The sequence below is a fragment of the Urocampus carinirostris genome, chromosome 14, assembly GCF_059441175.1.
Source record: "Urocampus carinirostris isolate Australia breed hairy pipefish chromosome 14, RoL_Ucar_1.0, whole genome shotgun sequence".
Classification (NCBI taxonomy): domain Eukaryota; kingdom Metazoa; phylum Chordata; class Actinopteri; order Syngnathiformes; family Syngnathidae; genus Urocampus; species Urocampus carinirostris.
In genome coordinates, this window is record NC_142362.1 from 30,521,013 (window position 1) to 30,538,382 (window position 17,370).

At 40.4% G+C, this 17,370-nt stretch overlaps 1 protein-coding gene across 1 annotated transcript in view; it reads right to left on the reverse strand.

Moving 5' to 3' along the window:
• Positions 1-557: 557 nt before the first annotated feature.
• The window catches only part of glra2 (glycine receptor, alpha 2), a 51,125-nt gene continuing 34,312 nt past the window's right edge, over positions 558-17,370 (reverse strand). Inside the window, exons 6-9 of the mRNA XM_088352193.1 lie at positions 13,192-13,329; positions 12,906-13,120; positions 8,753-8,902; positions 558-6,431 (exon numbers count right to left, since the gene is read on the reverse strand). Coding sequence (XP_088208319.1) covers positions 6,150-6,431; positions 8,753-8,902; positions 12,906-13,120; positions 13,192-13,329 — 785 coding nt within the window. The 3' untranslated portion in view covers positions 558-6,149. The remainder of the gene's footprint in view (positions 6,432-8,752; positions 8,903-12,905; positions 13,121-13,191; positions 13,330-17,370) is intronic.

Genomic DNA, 17,370 nt, shown 5'->3' on the forward strand with positions numbered 1-17,370 from the left:
CCGGGCAGTGGGCAGGGGACACCCTGAACTGGTTGCCAGCCAATCGCAGGGCACACAGGGACAGACAACTCATTCGCTCATTCACACCTAGGGACAATTTGGACCGGCCAATTCACCTGAAATGCATGTTTTTGGAACGTGGGAGGAAACCGGAGTGCCCGGAGGAAACCCACGCAAGCACGGGGAGAACATACAAACTCCGCACAGGAAGTCTGGAGCTGGATTTGAACCCACGACAGGTTCCCATGACATGAACTGTGCCGCACAAGCGCTAACCACTGCGCCGCCGTGCTGCCCTTTAAAAATAGTTTTTTTCAAAAATTAGATGATGATGATGGAGTCCAGAAAAAAAATTCCAGTGTTTGTACTCCAGAACGATTTATTTGAGAAAAACAGCAGTTGTGTCTTCAACCCAAAAATTTTACATCTGATCCTCTCTCATTTAAACAAACTGGCCTTTTGCAAGTACAAGAACAAAGACGCCCATCACTTGGGAACTTGCATCGCAGTTTGAGACGGGACTCGAGTTTTGCATAAGTGATAATATTTCGTAGTGCGCAAGGAAGTAAAGGAAATTAATTTGCGTCGTAATCTTTTTCTCATTTACTGAACAAGAATTAACCATTCAAAGTCTTAATGTTTGCATCAACGTTATTACTTGCAATCCTTTATTAAAAACAATTGTCAATGGGATGTAATATTTTACCGTTGTAGTTTATTTTCAATTTGCTGCAATTTTTTCCACAGAGCCTTATTATGTTTCATCTTAAATAATAGACCACTGGCTATAAACAATTTTATTTCACTCTTTCTCTGCTTTCTGATTGGATGCAGTTGCCATGGCAACTCGTTTCTCTCCTCACAAAGCCCTCCCCTTCAATAAACCAGGCAAGTTGTTTCGATCCCGGACTAAATTAGATACCGCAACTAATATTTCTTTCATGTGCCACCGTAGGGTGTAATGAGTCCCTTGTTTTCATAATTCAAACAATATTAATGGGCTGTTGTGTAAGTTTGGGATTGATGGGATTTCCACAGGAGGATTAGTGTTATTGAATAGTGTACAATTCCTGCATTTTGGGCTGGATGACTCATGCGGACTTTGCATATTTTTCAACGAAATTTGCTGGTAATCATAGCATAAGCTTGTGTATTTCTTAGATTCAATCTGCTTCTAAAGAGCTGCTTACCTGTCTCATTATGCGTTGCTGTATACAATTGGCTTCTGGCCAATCCCATAACATATTTATGAAGCCTTTAACCATCAAATGGGCTTCCTGCTGCTTATACAAAAATACATAGGGATTTTCCATTCAGGTTACCACTTGAGTCGACAGGACGGTAAAAGTTCCTTATCATGCAGTGGAGGAAACCCATAGTCAGATAATATCCATACTACCCCAGGCTATGTAGTCATCCATGGCCAGTGTCATCACCTCGCTGAAATGAGACTTTTTATCTGAACGTCAATCGGGCCATTGCAGCATTTGTCAGTTATTTTTCTCCTTAGAGGAGAATAAATCCAATATGACAAAAAAACAATATAATGTCTATATTTTTCATAAGGGAAATGGCTGTGATGATCTTCTTTGAGCCGAAAAAATAAAAAAAGCAAATGTTGGTACAGGTTTTCTTAATCTTTTTTTTATTGATGTTCAGGCTGATGAATAAAGTTTTAAATAAGAGCATTCAGCAAGAGTTCCTAAGGTCCATGAGCAGGTCTATAGAATGCGTGCTAGGCAGTTTCATTGTTTCTCGTCCGCCCACTACTGGATTACCAGTACTTAAGTCGAGCATTCTCTATTCAAGACGTCAGGGTACCGAGCAGTTGCGTCACGTACACAGAAAGGTCATTTATTTCACAATTAACTCAAGTTCTAATTAACTGGACTAATGCTACAGCAATAAAATACCTGATGCATTTATTTAATATATGTAGGATTTAAGATGTTCACTGTCTTTGGAACTTTAAAAGACGTTTTCAGAATTTACGAAATGTTTTCAGTGTTACTGTCAAAGTAGAAACTCGACTTGGACACAAACTTACAAAAATACACTGTACATTGTACAACGTTGTCACGAACACATGGATTAAAAAGAAATTATATATATGCTTGGAAAGCTGAAGATGATTATTTTTCACTTATTATTAAAGCCACCCTTAGAACTGTTTACACAGTAGACCCCTGGAATATGCCAATAATCTGTTCTGAGATTGGATAATGCGTTCCAAACCCTTGGTGTCCTGGATAAGAACATCAAAATTGTATTTACATCAAATGTACATGCATATACAAAATAGTACATAGTAAGTACTCCTAATATGTAAGATGTGTGTATACTGAATAACCGTACAAAAACAAATACAGTACTGTAACACACCAACTCGCAAAGTCTTTATGAAGCATACAAGCATCTGAACTGAACAAAGACAAAGAAAGGCATTTTCGGAGGGTTTTCAAACAATTGCATATCGGCATCTTCATAATATGCTGCGGCAAACCAATAGCATACCAGCATCTGATATGATGCCGACCAAAAGGGGACAGGCATCTTCGAGACAGACGTATGAGGCACGTTAATTACACAGTCGCATGCAGAAACACTGCAAAATTCGAACTTTTTGAGAATTTAAAGAAATGTCTTGATTTTGTATGGTGGGGTAAATGCTGTAACGGGGGCAGAAAAATCATTGTATTCCACACTATAACATGAAAACATTGTGAGGTAGGACACCATAACCTGGGAGTCTACTGTATATAAACAGTTCCTTGTAAATTTGTATTAAAGTAACTATCATCCTAGTTTTTTATGATTTTTTTTAGTATCACTCAAACACTGTGAGGTTATTAGTGTAGGCTTTGCAGGTGCAAGGATTGTTTTCAGTCCCCAACTTAAGTTCAGAACCAATTTTAGAAGTTTCAAAGCACAATAAAATTCACTACAAATTTTAGCCTTTTGCGCATTACCATTATCATTGATTAAAACTTCTAGATCGGACAAAGCCTAAAAGGTCCATGTGGGGCTGCGGCACCAAATGGCCGTTGAGGGCAGGTAAATATTTGGCAATGTGGCTTCAATCTAAATATCAACTGTTGAACCTGATGGCCAAGACAAATATACGCGCACAAATCCTGAATCCTTACAAAAATGAAACGACAACAAACTCAGTTTAACCCTGCAGGAACGTTGATCACTTTTTTGTTTTGTTTTTTGCACTTAGTGTTGGAATATAATGAAGATGCCATTTTTGGATGCATCAATCTCGAAGTAAAGGAATATCGGAAGCCCTCCATTCTTTTTTGGCATCCTTTGTAGTTGCAGTTCTCTCGATGTTCTTATCACACACTAAAAAAGAAAACACACAAAAAAACCCTACCCCCTGAGGTGCAAGGCTAATCAGGATAAGTAAGACAGTATAACAATGAATACAATTTACATTATGTAACAGGGAAGGGGTAAAAATGACCAATTCCGGTAAAAACGTTTTCTTTGTACCCTGTTTTCCAGACTAGAAATCGTTTTTTTCTTTTCTCCATTGCAGTGGTTCTTGCCATTTACACTCTGAAGTAAATTATAAAACAAAAAAATTCTATAATTTCAAAGGCAGGTGTTTTACGCGTATAACTATGGACTTGTTCTACTACACTAAAAACAAGCGTGGCCTTTTACTACATCGGAAACTCGCTAATTGTTATATCCAAAAAGTAACATGATCTTTTACGAAATTAGAATAGCTCTTTTGGATTATTTTTCTTGCTGATGATTTCAACTGTCAAAACCATTAGTGCCTTAGATTCTCCAATTATAATATTGTTTCCATGAAATTTGTGGCAACTTTCGATTATAATCTATAATTCCTCGTTCCTGATTCTAAAACAGTTTGATGTCACGATTGCCCATTGCCCTCACTTGGCCCCGCCTGTTTGGCGCCGGCTGCCGCTCGTTTCTTGATTGGCTTCCCTCCTATTTAAGCTCAGTGCTCTCACTCACCCCTTGTCAGTCCGTCAACGAACCTCTGCACCCGCAAGACGAGTGTTTTGACTCTGTCCGGTATCCTGCTTGTGTATCCTGTCCGGTATTGATCCAGTCTATCTCCTCCTGTCTGATATCTGACTCCAGTCTCCAGTATCGGGTATCAATCTTGTCTATCTCGTCCTGTTTGATATCTTGTGCCAGTCTCCAGTATCCGGTATCGATCCCATCTGTCTCATCCTGTCTGATATCTAACTCCAGACTCCAGTATCTGGTATCGATCCTGTCTGTCCCGTTTTGTCTGGTATCAATCCCGTCCGTCTGCTTGTGTGTCTGTTATTGTGGTTGTCGGCCTCTGGCTTCCTGTTTTTCCACGCCGGACTTCTGCCTTACTTCTTCCGCCCAGCGATCGCCGAATCACTGGTGTTTGTGTTAACGTGCATGACTGCCCCATTCCCATAAAATAAAGCTTGCGTGAAAACGTTACGCATCTTGGTCCTCCTCCTGTTCTGGTTCTGACACTTGACCGCCGTTGCAACTATTGGGTCGGTTTCGGAAAAGATACCAAAGCTATTGATACTCGTTCCTGGTTTGGATGTTACCACTTCTGCTTCAACGGTACGGGCGGTACATCAGAAAAATACAAGAATGCTTACAACTATTAATAATCGGGTATGAAAAACAACGTTTGTTATTTTTTTGCAGGTTTCAGATCAGCCCTTTGAAACTGTTTGTTATTAAGGACTATATAAATAAATGTGAATTGAATCTTCATTGTTACCTGGTCAACAAAAATGTGACCTACAATTACAAGATACTCCAGTTCAGGGGTAGGCAAACTATGCCCCGAGGGCTGGATCAAGGCCTGTCAACAGATTGAATCCAGCCCGCAAGTCAGAGCTGTGAGAAGCACAAGAGAAAAAGAAGCCGCATGGCAATGACCTACAGTTTTAAATATTTCCACTGGATGTCACCAAAAGTAAGCGTCACTTGCAAAAAAAAAAAAACACCCAGTGTAGCTGTACTTGTTGACTACCATTTATCAATCAAAGAACATTTCAGGAAAATAACCATCCCTATGTTATTTAACTTTGAAGAGAAGCCACAGGTGCACTGTTTAAGGCAATACACTCACTACACAAGGAAATTGCACTCACCTAAATTTCTTATTCTGTGTTCTTTGTGGTTCCCCATAAAAATGATATTTTTCATTGGGCTCATGGCAAACATATAAGTGGCTACATTTTTTACACACTTTTTAAAAAAAAACAATATATCTAAATATTATGCAATAAAACCCTTCCAAAGTAGCCATATTGTATTGAATCACATCTAGTGCTTAAAAATGGAGATATTACTTTGCTAGTACTTTTAATTAAAGTTTTTTTTAAATACTTTGAAAACCAATCGGGGTAAGGGGTCCCTTTATAAACAAAAAAACGCAAAAAAAAAATCGATCATCTTAGATTAAATGTTTCCACTTGTAATGCCAAGGTATTGGCTCCAAGACTCTTGCCATTTACAAAAAATTTAAATACATCAATCAGCCATTTTTTTTTCTCCAGGCGACCATATGCAAATTTTTTTCAAACCAATGTAGCCCGTTTTTCAAAAAGCTTGCCCAACCCTGCTGTAGTTTGATTTATGTATTCTGTTTTACATACACAATTATACAATCTGGGCTTCATTTATCCCCCGAGAGTGATTTATAATCTGGAAAATAGGAAAACGAAAAAATTCCTGGAATTCGTTCAAATATTCATCCCAAATATTGATTTTTATGTGTGCTTTTTTAAATATAATATATAACACGACTTCACCACATTGCAGTGTTGCGATATAAGTACAATATCAAAGAAATCCATTTGATACCAAGATTCTACCTTTTCCACCTGGAGAAGTATCAAAGGCCCAAACCAAGTTATTCTACTATAACAGCTTTGATCTTGGCTTCAGTAATTGTACAGACCTCAAGGCAAAGATGGGCTAGAAAAGGATTTGGTCCGCCGTAACCAGAACGCTACTAAACCCTCAGTTTTTACTCCCTCATTTAAAATGCAGCCGTACGACCTGAAAATGTCCCTAAAATTTACAAACGTTAGGCATCATCCCTGAAAAATCATCACTTGGCGTTGTTCCTCAATGATCTTATTTCAGTCTGACATAAACAGAAGTTACTTTTTGTCGATGTCCTCGTGCCTGATGATCTTGTAGGTGATCCAGTAAAAGACGTTGAAGATGAGGAAGGCCAGTGGGAAGGCAGCGCGAGAGATGGTGTCTATCCTCTTGGCCCGGTCCACAAACTTTTTCTTCATGATGTCCGTGTCTTTAGGGACGGACGGCTGAGCGTTCGCAGCAGGGGCGGCGTTCTTAACAGCTGAGGCGTCCTTAGTTGGCAGACATTGGTTTATGTTGTAGCCAGCAAAATTAAAGCGTCCGTCACGCATGTCCTCATCCTGAAAAAAGGAAAAAATATGGTCACATTAGACTCAGATGACATAAACTAATAAATGAGAGAGCTTTGGATGAGTAGTGATGCACAATTTGAAATATGTAAAAAGGCCTGAGTTATTAGGAAATGTTATTGTAATGGATGCAACCCTGAATGATCTCACTTCGTGTTTCCATTCCAGTGCCCAGATGGCTTCGAATTAAATCTTGCCCCCGTCTTGTCAATATTGTACTCGTCTTCCATTTCAGTGTAACAAAACCCTACGTATTTATTTTGAATGGGACAGAATCAAAGTTGGTAACTACTACCTTTGGTCATAAAAAAATACAAGTTTTAGTTTTTGGATTAAAGCTTAGATTTTTGCTTTATTTCCTCAGGCACCATTAATTAAAACATTAAATATAAATATGGAAGAAAACTAAATATTGTTGGATAATCTTGCTCTTGACAAAGATTTTCTTATCTTGATACCTATAACATGCAGTGATTTATTAAAGTTTTTTTCTCATTGAACTTCACTATTTTTGGATTTTCTCTTTCACAATTTCTGCATTATATTATGAATATTTTTATCACAATTATTATGTAATGGGGCAGCACGGCAGCGCAGTGGTTAGTGAATGTGCGGCACAGTTCTGAGGTCATGAGATCGAACCTTCCTGTGTGGAGTTTGCATGTTCTCCCCGTGCTTGCTCGGGTTTCCTCCGGGCACTCCGGTTTCCTCCCACATTCCAAAAACACGCACGTCAGGTTAATTGGCCGGTCCAAATTGTCACTAGGTGTGAATGAGCGAGCGAATTGTCTGTCCCTGTGTCCCCTGCCTACTGCCTGAAGACAGCTGGGATGGGCTCCAGCACCCCCGCGACCCTACTGCGGATAAGCGGTGCAGATAAAGAATATTGTGTAATGTATTACTGTACTGAGTTTTTGCAGAGGCAAAGTGAGGCACGCAACTCTCTTGCCTCATGGCAAAGGGCAATAGTTAGACCAAGGATTCTGATTTAGCGCACACCTCACCCCCAAACAATAGAACCAGTGATAGTATTAGCAAGCTAAGACCATGTCAAGCTATCCAGTATTTTGTTGGTCATTGCATGACCTTATTTCTCCTAATGTAGGATTACTTATCTAGTAACAAAGTAGTGTACTTAGTGTCTGCAGACGCTGAGTAAGGCACGCTATTCTCTTGCCTAATGGCAGATGGTGATAGTGAGACCATGGATTCTAATTTGGCGCACAATTCCGCCCTAAACAATTGAATTAGTGATAGTTCGGCAATCTAACAGAAAATCAAGCCACCCAATATTTTTTTTCTTGTTAACCGAAATGTTAGTTACTGGTCCATGTAAATGCCGTGACTTGTTCAGTCAAATGCGGAGATTATAATTCTTGCATTCGTTACCTCCCGTCTCGATTACTGTAATGCACTACTCTCCGGTCTCCCGGAGTCCAACATCAAGAGCCTTCAGCTGGTACAAAATGCAGCAGCAAGGCTTTTGACTAAGACAAGAAAGTTTGATCACATTGCCCTGATTTAAGCTAACCTGCATTGGCTCCCTGTTAGCTTAAGATTTGATTTTAAGGTTCTGTTGGTATTATGCAAAATCATGCAAGGACTTGCTCCCTCATATCTTTCAGACTTAATTTCCCCCCGTGTTCCGGTCCGCAGCCTTCGCTCTGAAAATGCTGGTCTACTAGTGATCCCAAGAGCCAAAAGGAGATCCGCAGGTTCAAGAGCGTTCTCCATTCAGGCCCTGGTGCTGTGGAACGCTCTTCCCCCTGAGATTCGATCTGCAACCTCAGTGGAAATGTTTAAATCTAAGCTTAAAACACACTACTATTCTATAGCATTTGAATAACCTATATGTTGACAATATCAGTGTATTTTTTGCCCTTATGTAGGTTTTAGATCAGGCGATGGTCTTATAATAGTCTGTGATTTGCAATAATCTGTAGTCTGTGCAGCCCTTTGAGACTCTTTGTGATTAAGGGCTACACAAATAAACATGATTTGACTTGACTTGACTTGTTGCAAGGACTTTTTCTTCACAATGTTGGATTACCTACAGTATCTATTGATGCTTTTATTCAAAAGGAGCAAAGCAAAGACCTCATTTCTAAGTTTAGTTAAGCCAATACATTGTTTTTCTCTATGCTGTAATCTTTATATTGTTTTCTTGACGAATAAGATGTAGGCTATTTGTGAATCTGACTGCCTCACCAGATGCCGACCTCTACCGCACATCACGGTTAAATAATAATCCAAACCCCCTCCCATGTGCTTCCAAAATTTGTATGTAAACATGGAGGTTGAGAAAGGTCTACCTTGTGATTCTTCCTTTGTCTTCGCCGCAAGCGCAGGAACTCTTTCTGTTGCCTGGAGACGAAATTAACCCCAGCGTATTCCAGCAATGCCGCAAATACAAAGAGCAGACACACCGCCATCCAGATATCGATGGCTTTCACATAAGAGACCTGCAGGTGACGGGAGAAATTTTTATTATATTACATCTTCTCCATTCAGCCGGCGGATCAATTCCACTTTAATTGCGCTTTGGCGAAAACTTTCCGACTAGGCATGCTTTTCCTAAATGTATCGCACCAGATGAGAGTTTACATTTTCCAAGTCTAGAGATGTGGCTCAGCGACATTGATGTTTGTGTGACAATAAATGCGGCAGGGAGATAATAACCGCCTCTGCTCCAAACAATCCCTTGATATTGATACGATCTTGTCATGATTGTGAGGAAGATGAAAGCCGCAAGAGAACAACGCCTCGCAACTGCCGATTAGCACGTGGAACGCCGCCGTTTGTTTTTATGAGGCCAGCGGAGCGTGCCGAGTTACTGTTTCTACGAGTGGCGGCTCTCTAAGGCCTCGTTTTCAATATTTATCACCGCACGTGTGTTTTATGTCGGAGACTGTTTGATGATCCGTCCCCGCTTGTACAAACACAGACGAATCATGAATCAGTCCTCATAACGTCCCTTCTATGCATTTATTGTGAGCACTTGCAAGCTTCCTTGTGAGGGAAATTGGCATTTGTCGTCAGCAGAACGCCGTCTTTAAATACGTCTTCCGTCAAGTCAGAAATAGCTGTAATCTCTCCGCACTTGGTTTCAGATAAAGTACAAAGCAAAGAGTGCGTTGAGCGGCAGTTGATGGAAAGTAATTTAGAGTGCGTTGGCGATTAAGGTGACTTTCTCATTAGCTTCCCTTTTTCCAAAGAGGCAGTTACTTCCATTGCGTGTTTGGGATTGGGGACGTTGAATGTTCTTGCACTCAAGTCGTGCTGAAAATAACTGCAGTGCATGTTTGAAGGTCCCATTAAGAAAAATCCACTTTACTGGGGGCGTGTTCAGATATTTGAAAGCAAACCCAGTTACAGGGCCCTTTTAAGTGCTCATTGCAAAGATTTGGAATGGTTATCTGCAATGAAATATGTCAACCATTAAATATAAACAGTATATACAATTTCTTGAACGGCGGCACGGCGGATGAGTGGTTAGGAGACAGACAACTCACTCCCTCATTCACACCTAGGGACAATTTGGACCGGCCAATTAACTTGACATGCATGTTTTTAAATTGTGGGAGGAAACCAGAGTGCCCAGAGGAAACCCACGCAGGCACAGGGAGAACATGCAAACTCGGCACAGGAAGGCTGATTAGCTGGACTTGATCCCATGACCTCAGAACTGTGCCGCTAACAAATTGTGTCTTATTTTTTCTTTTCTTCACTAAACTGCTTCACAACACACCCAACAATTTAATTTTTCAAACGCCTGAATATGCACAATCAATTGTTAGAGAATCAAACCGAGGAAAACATATTTCTTTCTTTGATAGCACAAATAATAAACCATTAAAGTTTCAATTTCAAAGTTGTGTTGCATTAACTCTGTAATTAAAGCTTTAAAGCATCTTTAACTCTTGAGTTGAAATTGAAATGCTGCTTTTACTACTGAGTAGAGATACAAGTATTTATTCATATACCTAGAGAAAAGAACACACTCTCATTCTTGCATTCTTGACTCTTTGTGGGAGATTGATACAGAGAAGGGATTCCCAGCCCCCTTACCAAACCCAATTGATGTGTCACAACACCTGTTGTTGGGAGTCACTCGGTGAGTAGACCCCCTATTACGACTGCTGTATGTTGAAGACTGATTTCTATTAGTTTATATATGTTGTATTTATTTACCATAGGTCACAATCTGGTACATTTAATAGTTTTGATCAGCCTGAACATTTGGGTGTTATTTTTACAAGATATTTAGATATCATTGAATGTTGTTTATCTAAAGTGATTATCTTGGACAAAGATGGTATTGGCCTTTATTTTGGAAATAATTACCTATCTTCTGTCATTGCTATGGTCAAGCTAGTACAGAAATTGTCATTTTTCATAATGGTAATTGGAAGTAATGATTAGTTTTAGAGTACAGTGATTGATATGTAAAACTTCATCGTTTATCTGTAGTTGATGACTCCATCAATCAACAAGGTTATTAATGGATTAATCAGATGTTAAAATAGAGATGAGTTGCTTTCATTTTTGAGTTAATGCGGATAACATTAACTCAGAACTAATGTTTTAACGCATTAACTTTTGGCAGTACTCATTAGCAGATGACATAGTTTATCTGTCTAAATTCACAGTAATCCGTGTCGTGATAATTGGCAATTAAAATCAAAGGCAGTGGGACATTTTATTTCTGTTGAAAATATTCTATCCTGCTTTCAACTTTCATCCAACGTGGCAGGAAAGCAGAATATGGGCCTTTGGAGAACTCACTACATCCTGGAAAAGATTCCAATCAGGTCTCGATCAAGCGTTAGTGTCGGTGAAGACTGACAGCATGTTTGGAAAGTCCACCGGGAGAGGCATGGCAAGAAGAAGGTGAAAAGTTTTAAGATATGTTTTTGCACACTTTTCCAGGAGTAGATGTGTGTGAAAGGAAGATTTTTCCCCACCCTCTTCTTTATAAAATTTATTTGCAGAGTTCAATAGGTTGCTTTAAAAACGTGAAAATACTTGAATTTTATTGTTGCTAGTAAATGCTAGTAAACGTTTTCAATTCTTGTCATGTTTCCCTGCAGTCCGACTCAATAAACTATACATTAAATGAAAAAAAAAAAAATCAAGTCTGCTTAAAAATGACGCCAACATGCCTGCTCTGGTAGCTTTGCTTTGCCAGTGCACTTCTACTTCCCTCGAGACTAATGGCAGCTGACATTAGTTTGTATATGAGGCGTCATCGCCTCAAAAGCATCACGGCCATGTGGACAGGTGAAGAAACCAAGATGCTGGGTACTGGGAAAATTGTCTTAACAAACGATCAAATTTAGCCATAAAAAAAGTACACGAACGCTGTATTTGGTACATGAAATGCCTTATTAATTCATAAATATTCTAGAACAGGGGTCTGGAATGTATGTCTCGCAAGCTTGGTGTGGCTTTTTCATGACTGCATTTCGCATTTTAAACACATTTAGGCCGGGAGTGCAACGCCGTGTTCCTACCACTTGTGCCAGGAGCGCTGTAGCGCAGTAGCGCCTTCTATCTTTAAGGCTGGTAAGAAGAAATGTCATTACCATTTTTTTACGTGACTCTGATGCACTCCTTCTCAGCTGCTGTATTTAGTTACATTTTTTATAAAAGTATCCTACTCGCACCTTGTTTTGAAACCATTATTCACAACAAATCACGGTCAAAATGGATATTTTAATTAAAATGTTAAATTTGGCATGTTATATTACTTTAAGTAGGGAAGCACAGTGACGCAGTGGTTAGTGTGTGTGAGGCACAGTTCTGAGGTCATGAGATCGAACTTTCCTGTGTGGAGTTTGCATGTTTTCCCCTTGCTTGTGTGGATTTCCTCCGAGCACTCCGGTTTCCTCCCACCAGCTCAGTAGCCTAGATGGTAAGGCGCCCGCTTTGAGACTGGGAGGTTCGGGTTCGCGCCCCGGCCGAGTCATTCCTAAGACTTAAAAAGTGGTCGGCGGCGCCCTCTGTTGGCTGCGGCTGCATCGGCTCGCTACAACGGGTCAGGTGCAATCGACATTTCGTTCTGTGTACATTGTTACACAGAATGACAATACAAGGAAATTATTATTATTATTATTATTATTATTACATTCCAAAAAAACATGCATGTCAGGTTAATTGGCCGGTCCAAATTGTCTCTTGGTATGTATGAGCGAGTGAGTTGTCTGAGTGAGTTTTTGGCTGGCAACCAATTCAGTGCCCCCTGCCCACTGCCCAAAGATAGCTGGTTTGGGCTACAGCACCGCCGCAACCCCACTGAAGATAAGCGGTGCAAATAATGGATGGATGGATATCACTTTAAGTGAAATGAAAAAAAGATGTTTTCAACCAGCCAGGCACTCTAAACCCAAAATCAGCCCTGTTTTGTTTCATGGCTTTTTCAGTAAAAAAATATTGCCTACCCCTGTCTGAGAAAGAACACCGTACCTTAGGAAGAGAAGCTCTAGAACCAGAGCTTTGCGTGGTCATGGTGAGTACTGTGGTAATCCCGAGCGCTACCCGGGCAGGAGCGGCATCCATGTTGATCCAGAAGGAAACCCAGGAGAGGATGACAATGAGGAGGGAGGGGATGTACATCTGGATTAGGTAATAGCCCATCTGACGTTCCAGATGGAATTTCACCTCGATGCAGGTGAACTTGCCTGTTCAAAAAATTAAACTCAGTTCTGATACCGATTTACTGAGTCTAATTGTAAAGAGAAGCATGGCTGACCGGTGTTGTAGTGCTTGGTGCAGTATCCTAGCTCCTTCTCCTCCCTCATGATGAACTGAGGCAGTGTCAGACCGTCCGACACTTGCACTGCGCCGTTCTCCAGCCACTCGAAGATCAAGTCGTTCATGGTGTAGCCAACTGAGGAACAGAGGTGGGTAGAGTAGCCAACAATTTTACTTAAGCAAAAGTACTGTTACTTCAGAATAATATTGCTCAACTATAAATAAAAGTAGTCGTCCAAATACTTACTTGAGGAAAAGGAAAAATTACTCAAGTACTGAGTAACTGTAGCAATGTCGTATTTATCTTTTTTTTTTCCAGAAAACAACCAATCCGATAATCAAATTATCATAGTCGATCCGATCAAGAATTTTTTTTTTTTTAACTTAGATATAGGTTAAATATGATTAACGTAAATTCAAGTGCTTTAACAGACTAAAAAAATTGTATACATCAAATAAATCAATTAGGCACATTTAGCTCTAAGTGGCACCTTTAAAGCCCCAATACCTATCTTAACAGGCACTGTTAAGTGACATTTTTTATCTGTTTCATCCGTAAACCAAATTTTCCCCACTGAAGGTAATTATAGTCACGTGATGAGGCTGCTACGTTTGATTGGTTAAACATGGTAGAGCCTGGCGGAGTTCTGGGTCCAAATAAATGCGCCTTGGCGGAGACAGACAGACGTGTAATTACGTAGAGGGGATTTATTAAGTAACGAAGTAACGACTTCAATGTTGCCCAATGTAGCAGAGTAAAAGTAGTTTTTTTTCTTCACGAATTTACTCAAGTAAAAGTATAAGGATTAAAAAAAAAAATTCCCAACACGTAAATGTACTTACTAGCCACTTCTGCTGAGAAATGACGTTGGGGTTCAAGTCTATGCTCATAATTTGCTTTTGTGTGTCAACTCTGGCCAGTCGGCTTTGGGTATCGGTGACCAGCAATTAAAAAGTTCACATAGTCCATTAGGAAAAATGTAGTCCAATAATCAGCATTTCAGGTTAAACTTTCTTTATCACTAGTCAAGTAGTCCTAAATTTTAAAGGGGCATTGTCTATTATTTAGCACGTCATAGTGATTTAAAAAAAAACCTTCTAATATTTGAATGATAAGCAACTATAATATGAAGATGCATTTTTATAAATACTCATAGGTCGAGAAATTTGTATTTATTCAACCTAACATGAGACTCACCTAGAGGGAGCTGATATCATTGTCTGCTATCTTGCTGCTAAGGGCACCCCCCAAAACCTTGTGAAAGGGTGGGCAAAAGATGAAAAGAAATATAGGGCCTTTTTGGTCACTTTGAACCACCGAAGTTCTGCTTTTTAGCACTCATTTTTGTTTGCAGTAGCTCAGGAGGTAGAGCGATCGTCTTGGGATCAAGAGATCGCAGTTCGATTCCCGGCTCCTCCGCGTTACATGTCAAAGTGTCATTAAGACACTAAACCCCTAATACCCCCAATAAGCAGGTTAGCGCCTTACATGGCTGCAATAAGAGGCTGCTATTGGGAAATGTGAAGCACACTGTAAAGCGCTTTGGGAAGTCTTGACTTGAAAAGCGCTATATAAATGCAGATCATTTCATTTCCTTTATATTAATCATTGACATATCACAACTGTTGAAAAACAATATCAGTTATTCTCATTATTAGCCCTAACTTGAAGTAGGCAAGAAGGGGTGTCGAATGTATTGTAACAAAATACTTTCACCTTTTTTTACTAGTAGATTATAGACAAAGAAAGAAAGAGAGTACAAGAGAGAAAAAGAAAAAGAAAACAAGCAAGAGGAAGATATAAATAAAGAGAGGAAGAAAGGAGAAATAGAGAAAAATAAGAAAATGACAAAGAGAAAGAAAAATAAAATGCCAAATAAGAGAGAGAGAGGAAAAGAAAGAATGAGAGAAGAAATCAAACGAGAGGGAAATAGAGCAAAAGAAAGGTAGGAAAAAGGAGGGGAAGAAGGAAGAAATAAATGGAGAAAGAGAAAAAAGAGCAACAAAGAGACAAATAAAGGGAGAGAGAAAGACAGAGAAAGAGAGAGAAAGAGAGAGAGAGAGAAGGAAAAGCCAGAAGAAATTCCTGAATTTCTTTACTCATTAAATCAGCCTGCATTTACCTTAAAGAATTAGTTTGAAAAAACAAATACCCTTCAAGTGTTAAGGTCGTCAGTTGTAGCTGGCCTGATTGACGCCTGACTAAAATTGTGAGTTGCACGAGTCAACTGATCTTGCCAAAATTTGCCGAAGTAGAAGTTTTTCTTCACTCTTGTCGAGTGCTTGTCAAGTGGATCCAATTACTTCTTTCCCAGGAGGGGAACCTGGCCTGTACAATTCAGTTATCTATCACTGCTGCATTAACATTTGAGGCGCACGGAACACTGGATTTCTATTCTCATCACGTTCAGATATGGAACAATGTTTCAACATGCTCAAGAAAAAGATCTTTCATTTTTGATGCATTTATGCCATTTTATGATTGGATCAATTTGATTCTGTCCAAGCCATGGATTTTTGGCCATACTTTTCAACAGTGCCTAGCAAAAATATTGCCCAGCCAATAATTTTTTGTCATATTGCTACATTTCAGGTTTCCAACTTAAAGCGAAAAAACATTTTCTCAGAATCAAGTGGACCCAAATTATTTAAACTTTTTATATTATATATTAACTACAAACAACGAAAAACTGAAAAGCATGTGTTGCAAAGATATGGGCACCCTGTTCTCTCAGCTCAACCAACTGACTTCAGAAGTCATTGATGACCTCTGAATAATCCAATGTCGACCTAAATGACAGAGTGCACCTGTGTGTTATAAAGTTTCAGTTTGAAGTGGTGAAAGCGTGACAGAGTCAAATTGTCATGATTACTGATTCGGGGCACCTGCGACTGCCCCGCTGGCGCCAACAGCCCTGGTCGCTGATTGGCTCCTTGCCACTTTTTAAACCCCCCGGCTCCCTGTTACTGGTGTCAGACCGTTTGCGAACCTGTGTTCCCAGCTAGGCAAGCTTATACCTTTCGACATTTTCCTGCCCTGTTTTCTCCTGCCTTATACCTGTTGCCGACCTGTTTCTGAACCCGTTTCTGCCCTGCTCTGCCATCCCGACCACCGACCGGTTTTGCCCTGTTTCCTACCTGATACCTGTTGCAGACCTCTTTTCTTGACTCAATACCGCCCTTGCTCTCCTGTCCCGGCTAGTGACCAGTATCCCTGCTGCCTACGATTATCCTCGCTCACTGCCGAAGTGCCACTTACACGTTTCAGCCACGTGCTACCCGTGTCCGTCGATCATCGGATCGTGGAAGCAAGCACTGCTCTCTCTCTTTATCAATAAAACTGAGTAAACGAACGCTACTGGGTCCTGTCTCCGTTCCTGTCTTGTGACACAAACTAGACTAAATCAAAACTAAAAATGTAAGTCAACTTTGTAGGAAACTGCAATCAGCCTTGTACGCATACGCACTAAGCATTGGCAGTGTTGGGCACATTACTTTAAAACAAGTAATTAGTTATAGTTACTCACTACTTCTTCTAAAAAGAGTTTCTAACTGAGTAACTCCATAGTAAAAGTAACTACTTAACAGGGAAAGTAACGTAAAGTAATTAAATCAAACTCAAATGGTCCACTGTAGAGATGGGAATTCCAAATCTTTTTAGGGAACCAGCTTTTTCAGCTTGGCTCCCAAATCGCTCTTCAGGTTGTTTTTGTTGTTTGATTTATATATTAACGTTTATTATGTCCATCCATCCATCCATCCATTGTCTTCCGCTTATCCGAGGTCGGGTCGCGGGGGCAGCAGCGTTAAAAGGGAAGCCCAGACGTCCCTATCCCCAGCCACTTCCTCCAGCTCATCCGACGGGACCCCGAGGCGTTCCCAAGCCAGCCGAGAGTCATAGTCTCTCCAACGTGTCCTGGGCCGCCCCCGGGGCCTCCTGCCGGTGGGACATGCCCGGAACACCTCCCGAGGGAGGCGTCCAGGAGGCATCCTTATTAGATGCCCGAGCCACCTCAACTGGCTCCTCTCAACGCGGAGGAGCAGTGGCTCTACTCCGAGTCCCTCCCGGATGACTGAGCTTCTCACCCTATCTCTAAGGGAGAACCCAGCCACCCTGCGGAGGAAACTCATTTCGGCCGCTTGTATCCGGGATCGAGTTCTTTCGGTCATGACCCAA